This window comes from Lynx rufus, unplaced genomic scaffold (genome assembly GCF_022079265.1).
Source record: "Lynx rufus isolate CCGP_SWC_20201006 ecotype Redwood Valley unplaced genomic scaffold, mLynRuf1.p SCAF_14, whole genome shotgun sequence".
NCBI classification, from domain to species: Eukaryota; Metazoa; Chordata; class Mammalia; order Carnivora; family Felidae; genus Lynx; species Lynx rufus.
Window position 1 is genome coordinate 44,206,698 of NW_025814828.1, and position 22,106 is coordinate 44,228,803.

General features: G+C 41.3%; 1 protein-coding gene and 1 pseudogene across 1 annotated transcript; both read left to right on the plus strand.

Moving 5' to 3' along the window:
• Positions 1-406: 406 nt before the first annotated feature.
• On the plus strand, positions 407-5,337 carry BMP15 (bone morphogenetic protein 15). The gene is made up of 2 exons (XM_047075762.1): positions 407-731; positions 4,481-5,337. The coding sequence occupies exons 1-2, from the start codon at positions 407-409 to the stop codon at positions 5,335-5,337; spliced, it is 1,182 nt and encodes a 393-aa protein (XP_046931718.1).
• A 13,433-nt stretch (positions 5,338-18,770) lies between these two features.
• On the plus strand, positions 18,771-19,524 carry LOC124509193 (endoplasmic reticulum resident protein 29-like; annotated as a pseudogene).
• The last annotated feature ends 2,582 nt before the right edge of the window (positions 19,525-22,106 follow it).

Sequence of the window (22,106 nt, forward strand, 5' to 3'; positions counted from 1 at the left end):
TGGAGCACAGCAAGCAAGGGTTGTTTTGGTTTTGTTTTTTTTTTCATCCTAGTGGATAAGGTAAGGGAGCAGGTCCTGGAATGGACCACTTCTTTACAGTTACCTCAGCATCCGAGTAAGTGCTATCTTGTTCCCAGCCCTGAAGAGCAGGAAGGATATGCTGCATTGTCCCACCGGTTGTTTCTGTTTGTTTTGATGCAAAGAGGCCAAGTTAAGAGACCTCCTTCTGTCCAGAAATCCTCGAAGAGGAATCAACATAAGGCCTGTCTGCTTGCCTTTCATTTTTTTCTCTCCCTATCTTTTGTGGTTTGGAGCCAGATGTGGTTACCTATGTGAAAGGAAAGACTCAGAGCGACATCCTTTGGGCTTGGGATACAGCGTGTTGCTGGACAGCACACCTTTTGAGATGCTCTGTCTCAGCATCGTTAGAATCCTTCTTTGGGGACTGGTGCTTTTTATGGAACATGGGGTCCAAATGACAAAGATAGGACAGCCCTCTAATGCCCTCATGGCTGATGCCCCTTCCTTGCCCCTGATTCGGGAGCTGCTGGAAGGAGCTCCTGGCAAGCAGCAGAGGAAGCCACCTGTCCTAGGGCATCCTTTGCGGTACATGTTGGAGTTGTACCAGCGTTCAGCTGATGCACGTGGACACCCTAGAGAGAACCGCACCATTGGGGCCACCATGGTGAGGCTGGTGAGACCCTTGGCTGATGTAGCGAGGCCTCTCAGAGGTGAGTTATTATACCATACTGTCCTGGAGGGAAGAGAAATGGGGGAAAAGAGTGTAGGGAAAGGGGATCTGTGAGTTTACGTACGATCAGGCTTCATTGCCTGGTGGGTGATTTGTTTCTCAGGCTTAGATTTCAAAGGATGGAAAAGTTGGGAGAAGCTAGCTCCAAACCTGCTTCCCTTTAGGGCCCCAGTTTAAGAACAGATTGCCTTGGGCCCTACCTGAGGAATCTCTCTCAGACCCCAGGACAACTGAATGATATGTCAGCTCCTATCTTTCAAAGAAAGTCTTATTGTTTATGTCACTGAAAACTATAATTGAGAAATACTACTATGTATTCTTGTAGAGGGCTGTTTATGTGTGGTTTTATTCTTATAAGAGCAAAGAGTACAGGATGCTGAGTTGGGGAAATTTGTTAGAATGGACAGAACCAAATTAACATCCAAAGGTCTGTATACCTAGTTAGGTGAACATCTGCTATTGTATATAATCCTTAAGAACCACTATTACCATTAGCTTTCATGGAGCAATTAGCCTAATTTTTAAAGATAAAGAAAAACTAAAGCACAGAGAGGCCAAATAACTTGCAAAGTTAGACAGTGGGTGACAAAGGTAGGATTTGAGGTCAAGTCTGCCTGATTCTAAATTTTTTTTTTCAACGTTTATTTATTTTTGGGACAGAGAGAGACAGAGCATGAACGGGGGAGGGGCAGAGAGAGAGGGAGACACAGAATTGGAAACAGGCTCCAGGCTCTGAGCCATCAGCCCAGAGCCCGACGCGGGGCTTGAACTCCCGGACCGCGAGATCGTGACCTGGCTGAAGTCGGACGCTTAACCGACTGCGCCACCCAGGCGCCCCAAGTCTGCGTGATTCTAAAGTCTACTCATAACTTCTCAAGTGTTTAGATATCCTTGAATACCAAGCAGTTTTTCTATTAAGGCCATCTTGCTACTTGGGTTTTTGGTACCAAAGGTATTTTGGAATTTTCTTTGTTCCCATCATGCTTGATTTAAAAAATATCTTTGTTAGATACTGTTCCAGGAAACCAGTGAGCTTCTGAAGTGCAGGGCTCTCTAGGGAATGCAGAAAGCATCAACTTCAAGGAAATCTTGGGAACCTGGTGAGATCAATTTTGGGCCTTCGGTAGTTTGCATTCCCTCCTTTAAGTGAAACAACAAATATTCCCCTAGCTAGTCTTTACTGTGAGCTTGCTATGTTCCAGGCATTGGGCAAAGTACTTTACAAATATTATCTTCATTAATCCTCTGCACCATCATATAAGGTAGGTATTATTAACATAATCATTTTATAGGAAAAGAAACTGAGATTCAGAGTAACTTACTCAATGTAACACAGCTAGTAATTGGTAGAGCTGAGTGTCAAATCCAGGATTTTGGGCTCTAGAGTTTGTGCTTTTAAACATCCTGCTCTGCTGACTCAACAGATTTTAATTGAGTACCAGGCACTGTTTGGGTTGGGTCTAAAGAGGCAAATAACTGTTTCCCTGACCTCTGAGAGCTCCCATCAAGTTGGTATAGATAAATAATCACATCATGGTGTTACAGCATAACAAATGCTTTGACAAGGATAAGCAGTAGGGCTCCCAAGACAAGAAAGAAGAAATAGGTCACTGCTTAAAGCCAGGAAGGGGAAGCAGCAAGACAGTGAAAGACTTCACTGAAGAGCTAATATTTGAGATGGACCTTGAGGAAGGAGGAAGGAGACTATGCATAGAGGCAGAGATATGCATTATGATTAATGAAAGAGAAAATAGCTTGGCGTGGGTGGAGATTCACTCAACAAATACTTAACACCTACAGAGGGATAGGCACAGTTTTACATGCTGACATACAGATATGATCAAGACAGGTACAGTTTTCATGGGTGAGACATAAGTAAACACTTGTAATTGCAAATCATGGTTAAGTGTTCTCAAATAATGAAATTGATTTGCTAGAAAATAACAAATCCTTTACATGGGATTGTCATGGAATGCATCTTTGAAGAGGTGACATTTGAGCTGAGGTCTGTAAGATAAGCTAGGCATGGGAAGAGCAGAGAGAAGTCTGATTTAGGCAGAGGAAACCATGTATGCAAAGGCCTAGGAGGTGGAAACAAGCTTGTCTGACTTGAAGATCAGAAGGAAGATCAGTATGACTGGAACTTAGTGAGCATTGTGTGAGAGTGGCAGGAAAGGAGGCTGAGGAGAGGCAGGGACTTATAGGCTATTATAAGGAATCTGGAATTCATTCTGAGTGCAGCAGAAAGCTGCACAAATCAAGTTTGTACAGATTATATGGGGCTAGATGAGGATGCCTAGAATTAGGCCACTATGTTGGTCTGACCGTGGGACGTACTGGCATCTAGGGAATCTGGAAAGGATACAGAAATAGAAGACAAGAACATCCGGCCACAAGTCTCCATTAGGAGATGACCCAGCTGAATTGAGCTTGTCTGCAGAAATACGCCCGGTTCAATCACATAGGATGTGTGAGTCAGTCATTTCCCTGAAAAGGTCTGAGCAGACCCTTCCTAGCTCTGATTCCTAACTACTCCACCATGCTTCAGGAAATATGTGATGTCAAGGCCTGAAAGTAAAGGGCAGTTCCTCACCAGACAGCCTGCTAGAGGTTGGGTTGGGCTCCTTTTTAGGCAGGGTGGGGCAGGTGTATGGGTGGGCCTCTTGGAAAGATGATTATAGGATGGGAGTGTAGAATAACTTGAGAAAGCAAATAGAAGCCTGGCTTGGGCATTGTGTGAATGATGTCCAGTGCCCCAAACTTAAGAGTGTATTAAGCATGAGTTGAATCTGAACTTTGAAAAATTATCCTGATGTTTCAAGACCTTGAAAACACTTCTACGTTGACCATTCCAGGCCTACTGAAGAATCCAAGCTTGTGGATTCAGTGCAGAAGGAAGCTTAGGTAAATAATATGAAAATTAACATGCAAGTGTTTAGCGATAAGGTGTTTGAAGATAAAAGGAGGCTTTTTCCTGCAATGCCTGGTTTTTGTAATCTTTGCTCTTAATCTTTTCCAGAAGATACAGAAATTCAGAGCACTTCAGCCCCAGACCAACCCTTGGCCAGTAGGTGTCAGCATTACAGTTTGGATTAAAACTTAATCGCCAAAAGGCTTTCAGTTTCTAGTAGAATTCTTAGGAAACAAAACATTTATAGGACAAGACCTTGTTGAAAATGGTATTTGGGGAACTGCAGTACAATTAATGTGGTACATGAAGAATAATTTCCAGTAAGGAATGAACAAGGGAGAGACTGAGGGTTAAGGGGGAAATGGCTTAAGAAGGAACAGCTGCTCAGAAAACAATTCTTAACATAGAAGATAGAAATGGCAAAACAGCTGCCCTCACTAGGGGTAAGTAGACAAAATTACTTTGTGGCATCTTGGCCCCACGTTTGAAGTGATGGCAGGCCATAGATAGCCCCCAATATTGGATTGTTACCTCAAAGTTACATCTGTATAATATGACAGGAGAACTAATTCTTAATTCATGCATGTCTCAAGGATATGGGAATAATTACTATCTCATAAGGGTGTTGCAGATTAAAGAGGTAATGTATTAAAACATCTAATAGTAAATGCTCAACAAATGATGGTGATTATCACGATCTTGCTTTATTTTTAGGGCTGCTTGCAGCTGTCAGTTTGCAATGAGCAGGTTTGTGAAGGAGATTCAGGCTAGGAGGTAAGAAGTTAAACTTCTACTCTTGTTCTCTCTTGCTGTTGAAGGCCCCTGGAATATACAGACCCTGGACTTTCCTCTGAGACCGAACCGGGTAGCATACCAACTGGTCCAAGCCACTGTGGTTTATCGCCATCAGCTCCACCTAGCTCGTTTCCATCTCTCCTGCCATGTGGAGCCCTGGGTCCAGAAAGGCCCAACCAACCATTTTCCTTCTTCAGGAGGATATTCCTCAAAGCCTTCCATGATGTCTAAAGCTTGGACAGAGATGGATATCACACAACATGTTCAAAGGCTCTGGAATAAGAAGGGGCTCAGGGTTCTACGACTCCACTTCATGTGCCAGCAACAAAAAGGTAGTGACATTCTTGAGCTTCAGTGGCATGGAACTTCATCCTTGGACACTGCATTTTTATTACTCTACTTCAATGATACTCATGAAAGTGTTCAGAAGGCCAAACTTCTCCCCAGAGGCCTGGAGGAATTCATGGACGATGACTCTTCTCTCCTCTTGCGGAGGGCCCGGCAAACAGACAGTATCACATCTGGGGTTCCTGGTCCCTTCAGGGAACATGATGGACTTAAAAGTAACCAGTGTTCCCTCCACCCTTTCCAAGTCAGCTTCCATCAGCTGGGTTGGGATCACTGGATTATTGCTCCCCATCTATATACTCCAAACTACTGTAAGGGAATCTGCCCTCGGGTACTACACTATGGTCTTAATTCCCCTAATCATGCCATTGTCCAGAACCTTGTCAATGAGCTGGTAGACCAGAGCATCCCTCAGCCCTCCTGTGTTCCATATAAGTATGTTCCCATTAGCATCCTTCTGGTTGAAGCAAATGGGAGTATCTTGTATAAGGAGTATGAAGACATGATTGCCCAGTCCTGCACATGCAGGTGACAGCGAAGGGTAAAGCTAGCTCAGGTTTCCTGAGGAATTGGAAAAGAGTTTAACATAACAAAACAAATATCAATGTTAAGGCTGCAAGTGGTGTTCTATCTGTGATCTTCTACCTATTGTGGGTTCCATTCCTTACGGTGTTGTTAAGTCTCTTCCCCCATGTATGAGGTCCTCACTTTATACAAACAGTTCTGAGTCCAAGCATTTGTACGTTTTCACCATTAGAGCCCTTAAAGATGTTCCTTTGGAGATGCCCATCTTTTTTTATTGTGACCTTGTCAAAAGTCACCAGTCCATGACAGTAGAACTTTTGGAATTGTCCTACCAAGGCCTTCAAAGGTGAAACCTTCCTAGTATCCATCTTTTGAGGCTTTCTAGAAGATTCTGGGCTAAGAAGGCCACTTGAGATTTTATACTCCTCTATCTTGCCTCCTGTACCCTCAAAACTAGTACCTAATCTGAAAGACTGCCTGTTTCTGTTTGCATTGCCTTCTGAATCTAAAACTAACTTTCCTCAGATGGATTAAAAAAATGTTTAAGCAATAATCTCCATTAAAATCTTTGGAGGGAAGCAGAAGGAATATTTTTTTTTCTAAGATATCAGGGATTTTCCTCTCAGCCTCTGAACCTGGGGAAAGTACCTGGGATCCCTTCCTATCCTCTGGCCCTTAATAAGGCCAAAAGGAAAACTGGAGTATGGAGCTGAGAGGATAATCTTTTCAAAACCATCTGCAGCTATGGTGAAGAGAGGGAGAGCTGTCATTGCTGATTAGGATTATGTATGGGAGAGTCATTTTAAACTTTCTAGATTTCACAGGACATTATTTTATATAACACTTAAATTCTTGTTAATTATCCCACAAAGAAAGCTCCCTGGTAGCTCTGAGGCTATGCCTTGGCCTGGTTGGGGGTGGAGGGGTAGAAGGCTGCAGCCAGGAAGCTTGAAGGGCTGTGGGGGAAGGGTGAGATGTGCTGAGCCCTGGGGCCAACTTCATTCTGGGCTTGCCTATTTGTGTGTTCAGTTTGGCTCTGGGCTGGATATCTGGGGGGAGATGGCCTTGCTGTTTGGGGAGGCATGAAGTTCCGCCTTGGACTAAATGATGCAGTGTGACTTTTCTACTCCTATGCTGTGCTGAAGTGATGGAGACTGGGGTGTGTTACAAATAAATCATTTTTTGTTGTTAAAGAGAATCTGGAATGTTTGGGGGATTGGGAGAGCGTGGATGGAAGGAATTTATTTCCTTTGTTCCCATTAGCTGTGGTCAGGAGCTCAACCTTAATCTCCAAGGGCAGAGCTGCAGGCTACTATGAAGTTCTCTTTTAAGGCAACACTGCTAGTGATCAACCTTCCCCAAGGGGCCCCTTTGAGGAAGCCCAGTAAGGCATTTCCCCTGCCCAACTTTTCCTTGACTAGTTTTATGGCCATTCCAGTGCGATGGGACTGATTTAGGGTGGGTGCACATATTTTCTAAATGTAATCCCCCCATTTTTCTTACCTATCCATCAAAATAACTCCCTTCTCAAATAATTGGTTCCAGCTAGACCAAGTATCTTACACATCTATAAATGCACAAATTTTATTCTTCCTGAGGAGCTGTTCCTTAACATTCTTTGGTCTATCTACCTTTTTTTTTTTATTATATCTTTAGGAATCAGCTCAGGTATTTTTTTTTATCTCTTCAATGTCCCCATTACACCCCAGACTCAAGTAGATTCCCTGCCTCTGTGCTCATTTAGCACTATTTGCTTTCCTTTAACACATTCTAGTGTAACTGTCTTTGTTACCAAAAGATAGAACTCCCTTTGGGATTTTCAACTATGTTTTACCCATTTCCATATTACTGGCACCTGGCATGTAGTAGGTCCTCCATGGATACAACCATAAAACAGTGATACTGTGTGTGTAGGGGAGAACACATTCTTGCTAGCATAGAATATTCTAGTGTTCACATTTCATTAATTTCCCATTGGAATAAATGCAATATATGATATAACTTGTATAGAAACTAACATTATCTTTGTGCCCCATTATTTCAAAATCATGATTCAAATGATACTAGAATGTGACAGTTATGTTCTTGAATGAGGCAGTTTTGAAATCACTATAATATGCTGCAAGTTGACATAGGAAAATAAATGTGGGCTTCCAGTCAAGCTATTTACCCAGCCTGCCTGGGGTAGGCACAAATACCTAACAGGCCTGAAGACAGACCTTGCTCACAGGACCAGATTCTGAGTTCAGCATTTCAGTGTTGTTCAGAATTTTCAGAAAATCATGATGTCCTAGCCTGATGAGTCCTGAATAGATATGAAACTTAATCTTTTTATGGAGGGCTCAGGGTTAATTGGCCACATTATCCATTAAGCCTTGAGTTGTTACAATACCCAAAGAAAACACTGGCTGGATGAGGTCATTTGTGGATTCTCTCTTCTTTTGAAATACTGATTTCAGCTCAGCATTTTTTTCTCTAGTCTGAAGTAAGAGATATATACCTCAAACATTCTTCTGGGAGGAAAGCAATAACTTGCTAGTGGAGGAGGGTATGAGTGAGTCTGTCTGCCCAGTTGGGTGGGGAGGAATGGTTACTTAGTCCAGAAAGGGAAAGCAGGGAGCAAAGTCTACTTTGCTTGCCCCAGTTCTCCCTGTGAATAGACCAAAACTTCATTCAATGTATGGGTGCAAAAGGAGCAGGCATTTAAGCTTGATTCTGACCCTGGAGCTCTGTGGAATTTACCTGAAATATATAATGGATATATTATATCCATTCTGGACCAAGCTGGAAAGCAGGTGAAATTTATTGTCAGTTCCACCAAATATTTGGGTGACTAATTTTGTTAATGTTAGTTTTTTTTTTAAATGTTTATTCTTGAGAGAAGAAGAAACAGAGTATGAGCAGGGCAGGAGCAGAGAGGGAGACACAGAACCCTAAGCAGGTTCTAGGCTCTGAGCTGTCAGCACAGAGCCCAACGGAGGGCTTGTACCCGTGAACCATGAGATCATGACCTTAGCTGAAGGCGGCGCTTAACCGACTAAGCTACCCAGGCACCCCTGGGTGCCTAATTTTGTAAAAGAAGGCTTCACGCCTTCATTTAGTTCTCCTAACAGTACTATGAAAAGGAGGCATTAGCTCCATTTCTTAAAAGTAACCATTTTATTGAGATATACTTCGCATACCATAAAAGCCACAATATTAGGTGTCAATTCAGTGGGTTTTAGAATATGCAGAGTTGCACAAAATTCGCTACAATTTTACCACAAAACGAAACCCTTACCCAATAGCCATTAATCTCTATCCCTCTACCCCAACCCTAGCCTCTGGTAACCACTAATGCACTTTCTTTTTCTTTTTTTTTTCTTTTTTTTATTTTTTATTTATTTATTTTTTTTATTTTATATATGAAATTTATTGTCAAATTGGTTTCCATACAACACCCAGTGCTCATCCCAAAAGGTGCCCTCTTCAAAACCCATCACCCGCCCTCCCTTCCCTCCCACCCCCCATCAACCCTCAGTTTGTTCTCAGTTTTTAACAGTCTCTTATGCTTTGGCTCTCTCCCACTCTAACCTCTTTTTTTTTTTGTTCCTTCCCCTCCCCCATGGGTTCCTGTTAAGTTTCTCAGGATCCACATAAGAGTGAAACCATATGGTATCTGTCTTTCTCAGTATGGCTTATTTCACTTAGCATCACACTCTCCAGTTCCATCCACGTTGCTACAAAGGGCCATATTTCATTTTTTCTCATTGCCACGTAGTATTCCATTGTGTATATAAACCACAATTTCTTTATCCATTCATCAGTTGATGGACATTTAGGCTCTTTCCATAATTTGGCTATTGTTGAGAGTGCTGCTATGAACATTGGGGTACAAGTGCCCCTATGCATCAGTACTCCTGTAACCCTTGGATAAATTCCTAGCAGTGCTATTGCTGGGTCATAGGGTAGGTCTATTTTTAATTTTCTGAGGAACCTCCACACTGCTTTCCAGAGTGGCTGCACCAATTTGCATTCCCACCAACAGTGCAACAGGGTTCCCGTTTCTCCACATCCTCTCCAGCATCTATAGTCTCCTGATTTGTTCATTTTGGCCACTCTGGCGTGCGGTGATACCTGAGTGTGGTTTTGATTTGTATTTCCCTGATAAGGAGCGACGCTGAACATCTTTTCATGTGCCTGTTGGCCATCTGGATGTCTTCTTTCGAGAAGTGTCTATTCATGTCTTCTGCCCATTTCTTCACTGGGTTATTTGTTTTTCGGGTGTGGAGTTTGGTGAGCTCTTTATAGATTTTGGATACTAGCCCTTTGTCCGATATGTCATTTGCAAATATCTTTTCCCATTCCATTGGTTGCCTTTTAGTTTTGTTGGTTGTTTCCTTTGCTGTGCAGAAGCTTTTTATCTTCATAAGGTCCCAGTAATTCACTTTTGCTTTTAATTCCCTTGCCTTTGGGGATGTGTCGAGTAAGAGATTGCTACGGCTGAGGTCAGAGAGGTCTTTTCCTGCTTTCTCCTCTAAGGTTTTGATGGTTTCCTGTCTCACATTTAGGTCCTTTATCCATTTTGAGTTTATTTTTGTGAATGGTGTGAGAAAGTGGTCTAGTTTCAACCTTCTGCATGTTGCTGTCCAGTTCTCCCAGCACCATTTGTTAAAGAGGCTGTCTTTTTTCCATTGGATGTTCTTTCCTGCTTTGTCAAAGATGAGTTGGCCATACGTTTGTGGGTCTAGTTCTGGGGTTTCTATTCTATTCCATTGGTCTGTGTGTCTGTTTTTGTGCCAATACCATGCTGTCTTGATGATGACAGCTTTGTAGTAGAGGCTAAAGTCTGGGATTGTGATGCCTCCTGTTTTGGTCTTCTTCTTCAAAATTACTTTGGCTATTCGGGGCCTTTTGTGGTTCCAAATGAATTTTAGGATTGCTTGTTCTAGTTTCGAGAAGAATGCTGGTGCAATTTTGATTGGGATTGCATTGAATGTGTAGATAGCTTTGGGTAGCATTGACATTTTGACAATATTTATTTTTCCAATCCATGAGCAGGGAATGTCTTTCCATTTCTTTAAATCTTCTTCAAACACCTTCATAAACTTTCTATAGTTTTCAGCATACAGATCCTTTACATCTTTGGTTAGATTGATTCCTAGGTATTTTATGCTTCTTGGTGCAATTGTGAATGGGATCAGTTTCTTTATTTGTCTTTCTGTTGCTTCGTTGTTAGTGTATAAGAATGCAACTGATTTCTGTACATTGATTTTGTATCCTGCAACTTTGCTGAATTCATGTATCAGTTCTAGCAGACTTTTGGTGGAGTCTATCGGATTTTCCATGTATAATATCATGTCGTCTGCAAAAAGCGAAAGCTTGACTTCATCTTTGCCAATTTTGATGCCTTTGATTTCCTTTTGTTGTCTGATTGCTGATGCTAGCACGTCCAGCACTATGTTAAACAATAGCGGTGAGAGTGGGCATCCCTGTCGTGTTCCTGATCTCAGGGAAAAAGCTCTCAGTTTTTCCCCGTTGAGGATGATGTTAGCTGTGGGCTTTTCATAAATGGCTTTTATGATCTTTAAGTATGTTCCTTCTATCCCGACTTTCTCAAGGGTTTTTATTAAGAAAGGGTGCTGGATTTTGTCAAAGGCCTTTTCTGCATCGATTGACAGGATCATATGGTTCTTCTCTTTTTTTTTTGTTAATGTGATGTATCACGTTGATTGATTTGCGAATGTTGAACCAGCCCTGCATCCCAGGAATAAATCCCACTTGATCATGGTGAATAATTCTTTTTATATGCCGTTGAATTCGATTTGCTAGTATCTTATTGAGAATTTTTGCATCCATATTCATCAGGGATATTGGCCTGTAGTTCTCTTTTTTTACTGGGTCTCTGTCTGGTTTAGGAATCAAAGTAATACTGGCTTCCTAGAATGAGTCTGGAAGTTTTCCTTCCCTTTTTATTTCTTGGAATAGCTTGAAAAGGATAGGTATTATCTCTGCTTTAAACATCTGGTAGAACTCCCCTGGGAAGCCATCTGGTCCTGGACTCTTATTTGTTGGGAGATTTTTTTTTTTTTTTTTTTTTTAGGTACCAGGAATTTATTTTTTTTTTTACTCTTTTTATTTATTTATTTATTTTTTTTTAATATATATATGAAATTTATTGACAAATTGGTTTCCATACAACACCCAGTACTCATCCCAAAATGTGCCCTCCTCAATACCCATCACCCACCCTCCCCTCCCTCCCACCCCCCATCAACCCTCAGTTTGTTCTCAGTTTTTAACAGTCTCTTATGCTTTGGCTCTCTCCCACTCTAACCTCTTTTTTTTTTTGTTCCTTCCCCTCCCCCATGGGTTCCTGTTAAGTTTCTCAGGATCCACAAAAGAGTGAAACCATATGGTATCTGTTTTTCTCTGTATGGCTTATTTCACTTAGCATCACACTCTCCAGTTCCATCCACGTTGCTACAAAAGGCCATATTTCATTTTTTCTCATTGCCACGTAGTATTCCATTGTGTATATAAACCACAATTTCTTTATCCATTCATCAGTTGATGGACATTTAGGCTCTTTCCATACTTTGGCTATTGTTGAGAGTGCTGCTATGAACATTGGGGGACAAGTGCCCCTATGCATCAGTACTCCTGTATCCCTTGGGTAAATTCCTAGCAGTGTTATTGCTGGGTCATAGGGTAGGTCTATTTTTAATTTTCTGAGGAACCTCCACACTGCTTTCCAGAGCGGCTGCACCAATTTGCATTCCCACCAACAGTGCAAGAGGGTTCCCGTTTCTCCACATCCTCGCCAGCATCTATAGTCTCCTGATTTGTTCATTTTGGCCACTCTGACTGGCGTGAGGTGATACCTGAGTGTGGTTTTGATTTGTATTTCCCTGATAAGGAGCGACGCTGAACATCTTTTCATGTGCCTGTTGGCCATCTGGATGTCTTCTTTAGAGAAGTGTCTATTCATGTTTTCTGCCCATTTCTTTACTGGGTTATTTGTTTTTCGGGTGTGGAGTTTGGTGAGCTCTTTATAGATTTTAGATACTAGCCCTTTGTCCGATATGTCATTTGCAAATATCTTTTCCCATTCCGTTGGTTGCCTTTTAGTTTTGTTGGTTGTTTCCTTTGCTGTGCAGAAGCTTTTTATCTTCATAAGGTCCCAGTAATTCACTTTTGCTTTTAATTCCCTTGCCTTTGGGGATGTGTCGAGTAAGAGATTGCTACGGCTGAGGTCAGAGAGGTCTTTTCCTGCTTTCTCCTCTAAGGTTCTGATGGTTTCCTGTCTCACATTTAGGTCCTTTATCCATTTTGAGTTTATTTTTGTAAATGGTGTGAGAAAGTGGTCTAGTTTCAACCTTCTGCATGTTGCTGTCCAGTTCTCCCAGCACCATTTGTTAAAGAGACTGTCTTTTTTCCATTGGATGTTCTTTCCTGCTTTGTCAAAGATGAGTTGGCCATACGTTTGTGGGTCTAGTTCTGGGGTTTCTATTCTATTCCATTGGTCTGTGTGTCTGTTTTTGTGCCAATACCATGCTGTCTTGATGATGACAGCTTTGTAGTAGAGGCTAAAGTCTGGGATTGTGATGCCTCCTGCTTTGGTCTTCTTCTTCAAAATTCCTTTGGCTATTCGGGGCCTTTTGTGGTTCCATATGAATTTTAGGATTGCTTGTTCTAGTTTCGAGAAGAATGCTGGTGCAATTTTGATTGGGATTGCATTGAATGTGTAGATAGCTTTGGGTAGCATTGACATTTTGACAATATTTATTTTTCCAATCCATGAGCAGGGAATGTCTTTCCATTTCTTTAAATCTTCTTCAAACACCTTCATAAACTTTCTATAGTTTTCAGCATACAGATCCTTTACATCTTTGGTTAGATTGATTCCTAGGTATTTTATGCTTCTTGGTGCAATTGTGAATGGGATCAGTTTCTTTATTTGTCTTTCTGTTGCTTCATTGTTAGTGTATAAGAATGCAACTGATTTCTGTACATTGATTTTGTACCCTGCGACTTTGCTGAATTCATGTATCAGTTCTAGCAGACTTTTGGTGGAGTCTATCGGATTTTCCATGTATAGTATCATGTCATCTGCAAAAAGTGAAAGCTTGACTTCATCTTTGCCAATTTTGATGCCTTTGATTTCCTTTTGTTGTCTGATTGCTGATGCTAGCACTTCCAGCACTATGTTAAACAATAGCGGTGAGAGTGGTCATCCTTGTCGTGTTACTGATCTCAGGAGAAAGCTCTCAGTTTTTCTCCATTGAGGATGATATTAGCTATGGGCTTTTCATAAAGGGCTTTGATGACGTTTAAGCATGTTCCTTTTATCCCGAAGTTCATGAGGGTTTTTATTAAGAAGGGATGCTGAATTTTGTCAAATGCTTTTTCTGCAATGATTGACAGGATCATATGGTTCTTATCGTTTCTTTTATTAATGTGATGTATCACATTGATTGATTTGCGAATGTTGAACCAGCCCTGCATCCCAGGAGTGAATCCCACTTCAGCATGGTAAATAATTATTTGTATTTGCTGTTGAATTCGATTTGCTAGTATCTTATTGAGAATTTTTGCATCTATATTCATCAGGGATATTGGCCTCTAGGTCTCTTTTTTTACCTGGTCTCTGTCTCCTTTAGGAATTAAAGTAATGATGGCTTCATAGAATGAGTCTGGAAGTTTTCCTTCCCTTTCTATTTTTTGGAATAGCTTGAGCAGTATAGGGATTATCTCTGCTTTAAACGTCTGGTAGAACTCCCCTGGGAAGCCATCTGGTCCTGGACTCTTATTTGTTGGGAGATTTTTGATGACTGCTTCAATTTCTTCACTGTTTATGGGTCTGTTCAAGCTTTCTATTTCCTCCTGATTGAGTTTTGGAAGCGTGTGGGTGTTTAAGAATTTGTCCATTTCTTCCAGGTTTTCCAGTTTTTTGGCATATAATTTTTCAGAGTATTCCCTGATAATTGCTTGTATTTCCGAGGGATTGGTTGTAATATATCCATTTTCATTCATGATTTCATCTATTTGGTCCTCTCCCTTTTCTTTTTGAGAAACATGGCTAGAGGTTTATCAATTTTGTTTATTTTTTCAAAAAACCAACTCTTGGATTCATTGATCTGCTCACAGTTGTTTAGATTCTCTATTGTTTATTTCTGCTCTGATCTTTATTATTTCTCTTCTTCTGCTGGGTTTAGGCTGTGTTTGCTGTTCTGCTTCTATTTCCTTTAGGTGTGCTGTTAGATTTTGTATTTGGGACTTTTCTTGTTTCTTGCAATAGGCCTGGATTGCAATGTATTTTCCTCTCAGGACTGCCTTCACTGCATCCCAAAGTGTTTGGATTGTTGTATTTTCATTTTCATTTGTTTCCATATATTTTTTAATTTCTTCGCTAATTGCCTGGTTGACCGACTCATTCTTTAGTAGGTTGTTCTTTAACCTCCATGCTTTTGGAAGTTTTCCAGACTTTTTCCTGTGGTTGATTTCAAGCTTCATAGCATTGTGGTCTGAAAGTATGCATGGTATGATTTCAATTCTTGTATACTTATGAAGGGCTGTTTCGTGACCCAGTATGTGATCTAACTTGGAGAATGTTCCATGTGCACTCGAGAAGAAAGTATATTCTGTTTCTTTGGGATGCAGAATTCTAAATATACCTTTCAAGTCCATCTGATCCAATGTATCATTCAGGGCCGTTGTTTCTATATTGATCCTGTGTCTAGGTGATCTATCCATTGTTGTAAGTGGAGTGTTAAAGTCCCCTGCAATTACCACATTCTTATCAACAAGGTTGCTTATGTTTGTGAGTAACTGTTTTATGTATTTGGGGGCTCCTGTATTCGACGCATGGACATTTATAATTGTTAGCTCTTCCTGATGGATAGACCCTGTAATTATTATATAATGCCCTTCTTCATCTCTTGTTACAGCCTTTAATTGAAAGTCTAGTTTGTCTGATATAAGTATGGCTACTCCAGCTTTCTTTGGACTTTCAGTGGCATAATAAATAGTTCTCCATCCCCTCACTCTCAATCTGAAGGTGTCCTCTGGTCTAAAATGAGTCTCTTGTAGACAGAAAATAGATGGGTCTTGTTTTTTTATCCATTTTGATACCGTATGTCTTTTGGTTGGCGCATTTAGTCCATTTACATTCAGTGTTATTATAGAAAGATATGGGTTTAGAGTCATTGTGATGTCCGTAGGTTTCATGCTTGTAGCGATGTCTCTGGTACTTTGTCTCACAGGATTCCCCTTAGGATCTCTTGTGAGGCTGGTTTAGTGGTGATGAATTCCTTCAGTTTTTATTTGTTTGGAAAGACCTTTATCTCTCCTTCGATTCTGAATGACAGACTTGCTGGATAAAGGATTCTCGGCTGCATATGTTTTCTGTTCATCACATTGAAGTTCTCCTGCCATTCCTTTCCGGTCTGCCAAGTTTCAGTAGAAAGAGCGGTCACGAGTCTTATAGGCTTGCCTTTATAAGTTAGAGCACGTTTATCTCTAGCTGCTTTCAGAATTTTCTCTTTATCCTTGTATTTTGACAGTTTCACTATGATATGTTGTGCAGAAGATCGATTCAAGTTACGTCTGAAGGGAGTTCTCTGTGCCTCTTGGATATCAATGCCTTTTTCCTTCCCCAGATCTGGGAATTTCTCAGCTATGATTTCTTCAAGTACACCTTCAGCACCTTTCCCTCTCTCTTCCTCCTCTGGAATACCAATTATGCGTAGATTATTTCTCTTTAGTGCATCACTTAGTTCTCTAATTTTCCCCTCATACTCCTGGATTTTTTTATCTCTCTTTTTCTCAACTTCTTCTTTTTCCATAATTTTATCTTCTAGTTCACCTATTCTCTACTCTGCCTCTTCAATCTGAGCCCTGGTTGTCTCCATTTTATTTTGCACTTCATTGATAGCCTTTTTTAGCTCCTTCTGGCTGTTCCTTAGTCCCTTGATCTCTGGAGCAATAGATTCTCTGCTGTCCTTTATACTGTTTTCAAGCCCAGTGATTTATTCTATGACTATTATTCTAAATTCACTTTCTGTTATATTATTTAAATCGTTTTGAGCAGTTCGTTAGCTGTTGTTATTTCCTGGACGTTTTTCTGAGGGAAATTCTTCCGTTTCGTCATTTTGGATAGTCCCTGGAGTGGTGGGGAACTGCCGGGCACTTTCCCTGTGCTGTCTTGAATAACTTGGTTGGTGGGCAGGCCACAGTTCAGACCTGATGTCTGCCCCCAGCCCACCTCTGGGGCCACAGGCAAACTGGTGTGTGCCTTCTCTTCCCCTCTCCTAGGGGCAGGATTCACTGTGGGTTGGCGTGACCCATCTGGGCTACTTGCACACAGCTAATCTGGCATATTAGCTGGGGTGGATCAACAAGGTGCACGGGGGCAGGAGGGGCAGGCTCAGATGGCTTTTCCTTCGGAGATCCGCTTCGGGAGGGTCCTTGCAGCACTGGGAGGGAGTCAGACCCACCAGAAGGATGGATCTGCAGAAGCACAGGGTTGGGTGTTGCGAGGTGCAAGCAAGTTCCCTGGCAGGAACTGGTTCCCTTTTGGATTTTGGCTGGGGGATGGAGAGGGAGATGGCGCTGGCGAGTGCCTTTTTTCTCCACCAAGCTGAGCTTTGTCATCTGGGGCTCAACAACTCTCCCTCCCATTGTCCTCCAGCCCTCCCGCTCTCTGAGCAGAGCTGTTAACGTATAACCTTCCAGATGTAGAGTCCCGCTTGCAGTCAGAACACACTCCGTCCAGCCCCTCTGCTTTTGCCAGCCAGACTCGGGAGCTCTGCTTGGCTAGCAGGCCGCCCCTCCACCCCGGCTCCCTCCCGCCAGTCCGTGGAGCGCACACTGCCTCGCCGCCCTTCCTACCTTCTTCTGTGGGCCTCTCATCTGCGCTTGGCTCTGGAGACTCCATTCTGCTAGTCTTATGGTGGTTTTCTGGGTTATTTAGGCAGGTGTAGGTGGAATCTATGTGATCAGCAGGACGCACGGTGAGCCCAGCATCCTCCTACACCTCCATCTTCCCAGGATCCGTCTGTATCCCATTGTTTATAGTAGCACTTTTAACAATAGTGAAATTATGGAAAGAGCCTAAATGTCCATCAGCTGATGATTCGATAAAGAAATTTTGGTTTATATACAGAATGAAATACTACTTGACAATGAGAAAGAATGAAATATGGCCTTTTGTAGCAACATGGATGGAACTGGAGAGTGTTATGCTAAGTGAAATAAGTCACACAGAGAAATACAGATACCATATGTTTTCACTCTTATGTGGATCCTGAGAAACTTAAAAGAAGACCATGGGGGAAGGGAAGGAGAAAAAAAAAGAGGTTAGAGAGGGCAGGAGCCAAAACATAAGAGTCTCTTAAAAACTGAGAACAACCTGAGGGTTGATGGAAGGTGGGAGTGAGGGGAGGGTGGGTGATGGCTATTGAGGAGGGCACCTTTTGGGATGAGCACTGGGTGTTGTATGGAAACCAATTTGATTATAAATTTCATATTATAAAAAATAAAAAAATAAACCTACAATAATAAACACAATGTGATATTGGTAAAAGAATAAACAAGAGATCAGTGGAATACAACAGAGAACCCCAAAACAGAGCCACACAAATATCGTCAACTAATCTTTGACTAAGATGCAAAGGCAATTAAATGGATAAAGGATACTCTTTTCAGTAAATGATGCTGGAATAACTGAACAACCACATGCAAAAAGAAATGAATCTAGACAAAGACCTTATTCCTGTCACAAAAGTTAATTGAAAATTGATCACATATATGAAGTCAAACACAAACTGTAAAACTTCTGGAAGATAATGTAGAGAATCTAGGTAACCTTTGCTTTGGTGATGAGTTCCCCCCCCCCCATATATTTTGTTTTAGTTTTAGAGATTTTCATACATTATTTCATCTTGGATTGAACAAGTATTTTATTTTACCTTTGTGAAAACAAAAGTTTCTGGACTTACCTGCGGTCACAAAGCATAGAAAGTAAGTGGGTAGTCAGATCCTAAACCAAATCTGTCTGATGCCCTGGTGATTACTTCTTAGATATAACACCAAATCATGGTCTAAGAAAGAAAAAATTGCAAAGTTGGACTTCATTAAAATTAAAACTTCTGTTCTGCAAAAGATTCTGTTAAGAGAATGTAAAGGCAAGCCACAAACTGGAAGGAAATATTTGAAAAATAGATATTAGATAAATGACTTGTACCCAAAGCACACAAAGAACAATTAAGATTCAACAACAAAAACAAAACAATTAAAAATGGCAAAATATATGAACAGAGGTACACATGCACATCTGACCTGGCCCTGGTTTTCTGAGTTTTTCCCACTACAGCCTTCCTCCTCCTAGCTCCTACTGCCAGAATCCCACTTTATGGCTGTTGGCATGCCCCCTCCCACTCCCCACCCCTCCCTGCTTTTCTCTCTTCCCCACTGTTTCCCCTTCTCCTGTCACTCCTGCTCCTCTCTGCTCTGCATGAAGACATCAGCCTGCACACCAAGGGTGCCCTTCCCCTGGATACAGTCACTTTCTACAAGGTCATTACCAAAAGTAAATTCATCTTAGTGAACACCCAGTATCCCTATAGTGAGCAGCAGGACGAGTTCAAGAGTTTGGCTGAAAACTCAGCCTCCAGTGTTGATCTCTTGGTGGCAGAGGTAGGGATCTCAGATAATGGTGATAAGCTGAATGTGGATCTGAGTGAGAAATACAATCTGGCAAAGTGAACTACTAAGTCTTCTACCTCTTCCAGGATGGGGACTTTGAGAAACCATCACCCTCACCATGGTGAGGCAGTTAAGGTTGGAACACCTAATGCTGGCTAAAAGGGCAAGGAGTCTGCCTAGGTATACCTGGTTGTCTACCTGCATATGGCACCCTTGCTGGGGAGTTTATCAGGGCCTCAAGCATGGAGGCCCAACCTTCCCTCTTTAAGCAGGGGCACAACAAACTCACAAGTGTGAAGGAGATTGAGAAGTGGGCAGAGAAATACCCAAAGATCATGGGGAAAGGCCTTAGGCCAAGGTGAGGACTTCCCAGCAGTAGAAATGACCCAGATCACCAAGCTGATTGAGAAGAACAAAATGAGTGATGAGAAGAAGAAAAAGGTCCAAAAGAACTTTAAACGTCTTGATTGCCTTCCAGAAGAAGGGAGTCAAGAAGGAAGGGCTGTAAAAAGGCACTTCAGATTTACCAGGGTTTGGTGGGCATGGGGAGGGGAGAGTTACCCGCTGACTGTGAGACCCTCTGGAATATAAGAGAGTGGTGGGAAAAGTAGCACTAATCCAGAAATCTGAGCATGCTTTGACATTGATACTGATGTGACCATGCTTGGGACATTACTATAGCCAATAGGTGTGCAGTGGTATCTCATTATTTTAATGACATATGATGTGGAACATCTTTCAATGCTTATGTATATGTGTATGCCTTCTTTGGTGAGGTGTCTGTTCATATATATTTTTTCCCACTAAACCTAAAGTCTAAGTTTCTTACAAGCTAAATACACTTTTACCATACAATTCAGCAATCACACTCCTTATTTATTTAAATGAGTTGGAAAGTTATAGCCACACAAAACCCTGCACATTAATGCTTATAGAAACTTTATTCATCATTGCCCAAACTTGAAAGCAACCAAGATATCATTTAATAGATAAATGGATAGCTCTGCTACATGTGTACAATGGAGTATTATTCAGCAATAAAAAGAAATGAGATCAATCATGAAAAGACATGGAGGAAACTTAAATGGAAATGGAAGAAGCTAATCTGAAAGGCTACATACCATAGGATTCCATGCATATGACATTCAGGAAAAGGCAAAACTGAACAGACAGTAAAAAGAGTAATGATTGCCATCAGTTCAGAAAAAGGGAGGGGGGATGAATATATCAAGCTCAAGAGAGTTTTAAAACAATGAAATTCTTCTGTATGATACTGCAGTGGTAGATACATGACATTATGTATTTTTCTTTATTTTAATGTTTATTTTGAGAGAGAGAGAGAGAACGTGAGCAAGGGAGGGGGAGAGAGAGAGGGAGAGAGAATCCCAAGCCGGCTCTATGCTGTCAGTGCAGAGCCCAATTTAGGCTCAGTCCCATGAACCATGAGATCATGACCTGAGCTGAAATCAAGAGTCAGACGAACTGACTGAGCCATCCAGGTACCCCTTATTTTTCAAAACCCATAGAATGTTCAACTGAAAGAGTGAACCCTTATGTAAACTATGGACTTTAGTTAATAGTGTCATATCAATATTGTTTCTCAATTGTAAAATCTGCACCACTAATACAAGATGTTACTAATAGAGGAAAACTGTGGCGTAAGGAGAGGAAAGAATGGCAGTATATGGCAATTCACTGTACTTAACTCCAATTTTTCTCTAAATCCAAAAACTTCTCTTAAAAGTAAGGTCTGTCAAAACAAAAAGAACTTTTTGCATAGGGTGAGATCTGAGTCATGTTAAATAAGGTCATGTGAGTGGTTGTTTCCAAGAACTGCCAGAAAGGTCAAATTGTGACACTTCTCTAGGAATGGAACTTTTTGGGAACCTCAAACTCAGTCTGCCCCCCTTCAGGGGCTGCTAGACTACCAATGTGCAAAACTACTAGAGTTGTGAGGCGGTTATTTTTCAAGGCTACTGTGGATCTGAGGAGAGGGGGATTGGAATAGGACAAGTTAAAATGCCCCAAAGCTCACTGTTCTCATAGAGGTTCATCCATTTTTCTTGAATAAATCCTCCTTGGATTGTTGAAAACTTCTGGTTAATTCCAGAGTTCTGCAAAAGTTCATATATATATTTTTTGCCACCACCCTCATAGATTTTTTGAGGAGTGATTTTTGGAAGTCCTTGCTCCAACATTCTTGAAGTGCTCCTCTATTAACCCTATTTTACTGTGACTTTCCCCAGAGATCCATATCTCCATGTCTTCTCCTTTTGCTCATTTGTTCAACAGATATAAATGGAGTTCCACAGATAATAGATTATTTCTTATCACCCTATAAAGTTTTAAACAGACTTAGAAACCAGAGTGTTTATATACTTCTATATGTATCTGCATACATACACATACACCCCACCCTCAATTGCATATACCTCTCAATCTAGCCATTCATATTTCATTTGCAAGTAGAGCTTTTTGCCACTAGAGTTAATGTGGAGGGAAAAGATGGTGTCCCTACACAATGAATTGTTGCCTAATTAAACACTTTTTATCACTTTCTCATCTTTGTGGATTTGAGTGCTTTTATGTTCAGTAAGCAGAAAACTGACCTTGAACCTAGTGCTTTTATCTCACCCTGGGAGTGTGACAGAAAAAATTATCAGAGAAAGCAAGATGGGAGGGGGGTTGGGTCAGATAAGAAGTTGCAAATGGATTCCTACACACCATAAATGTATCAAATTCTCAAATAATGTCTGTTAGAAGGAATAATCTAAAGAATGGGTGTGGAGGATGGCTACAGACTATAAGGAAGATTATTACTTGCACTACTTTTTACCAAAATAACAGTTCAGCTGGTATCTGCCAGGATTCTTTTCTGGCACTATCTAAATATTGTGCCTTACTGTAATCATGCCTTGTTTTGCTGATGCTACTGCTGCTGGCACCTCAGCTGGTAAGTATGATAGAGCTTTATTGTGCTAAGGTGGGTAAGTGAGATTGGAAATGAGCATTAGATTGAGTCTAATTTCTTTTTTCCTTTTTTTAGACCCTGACCTACCCAACTGAAGATACTGCTGTTTTTGAAGCTGT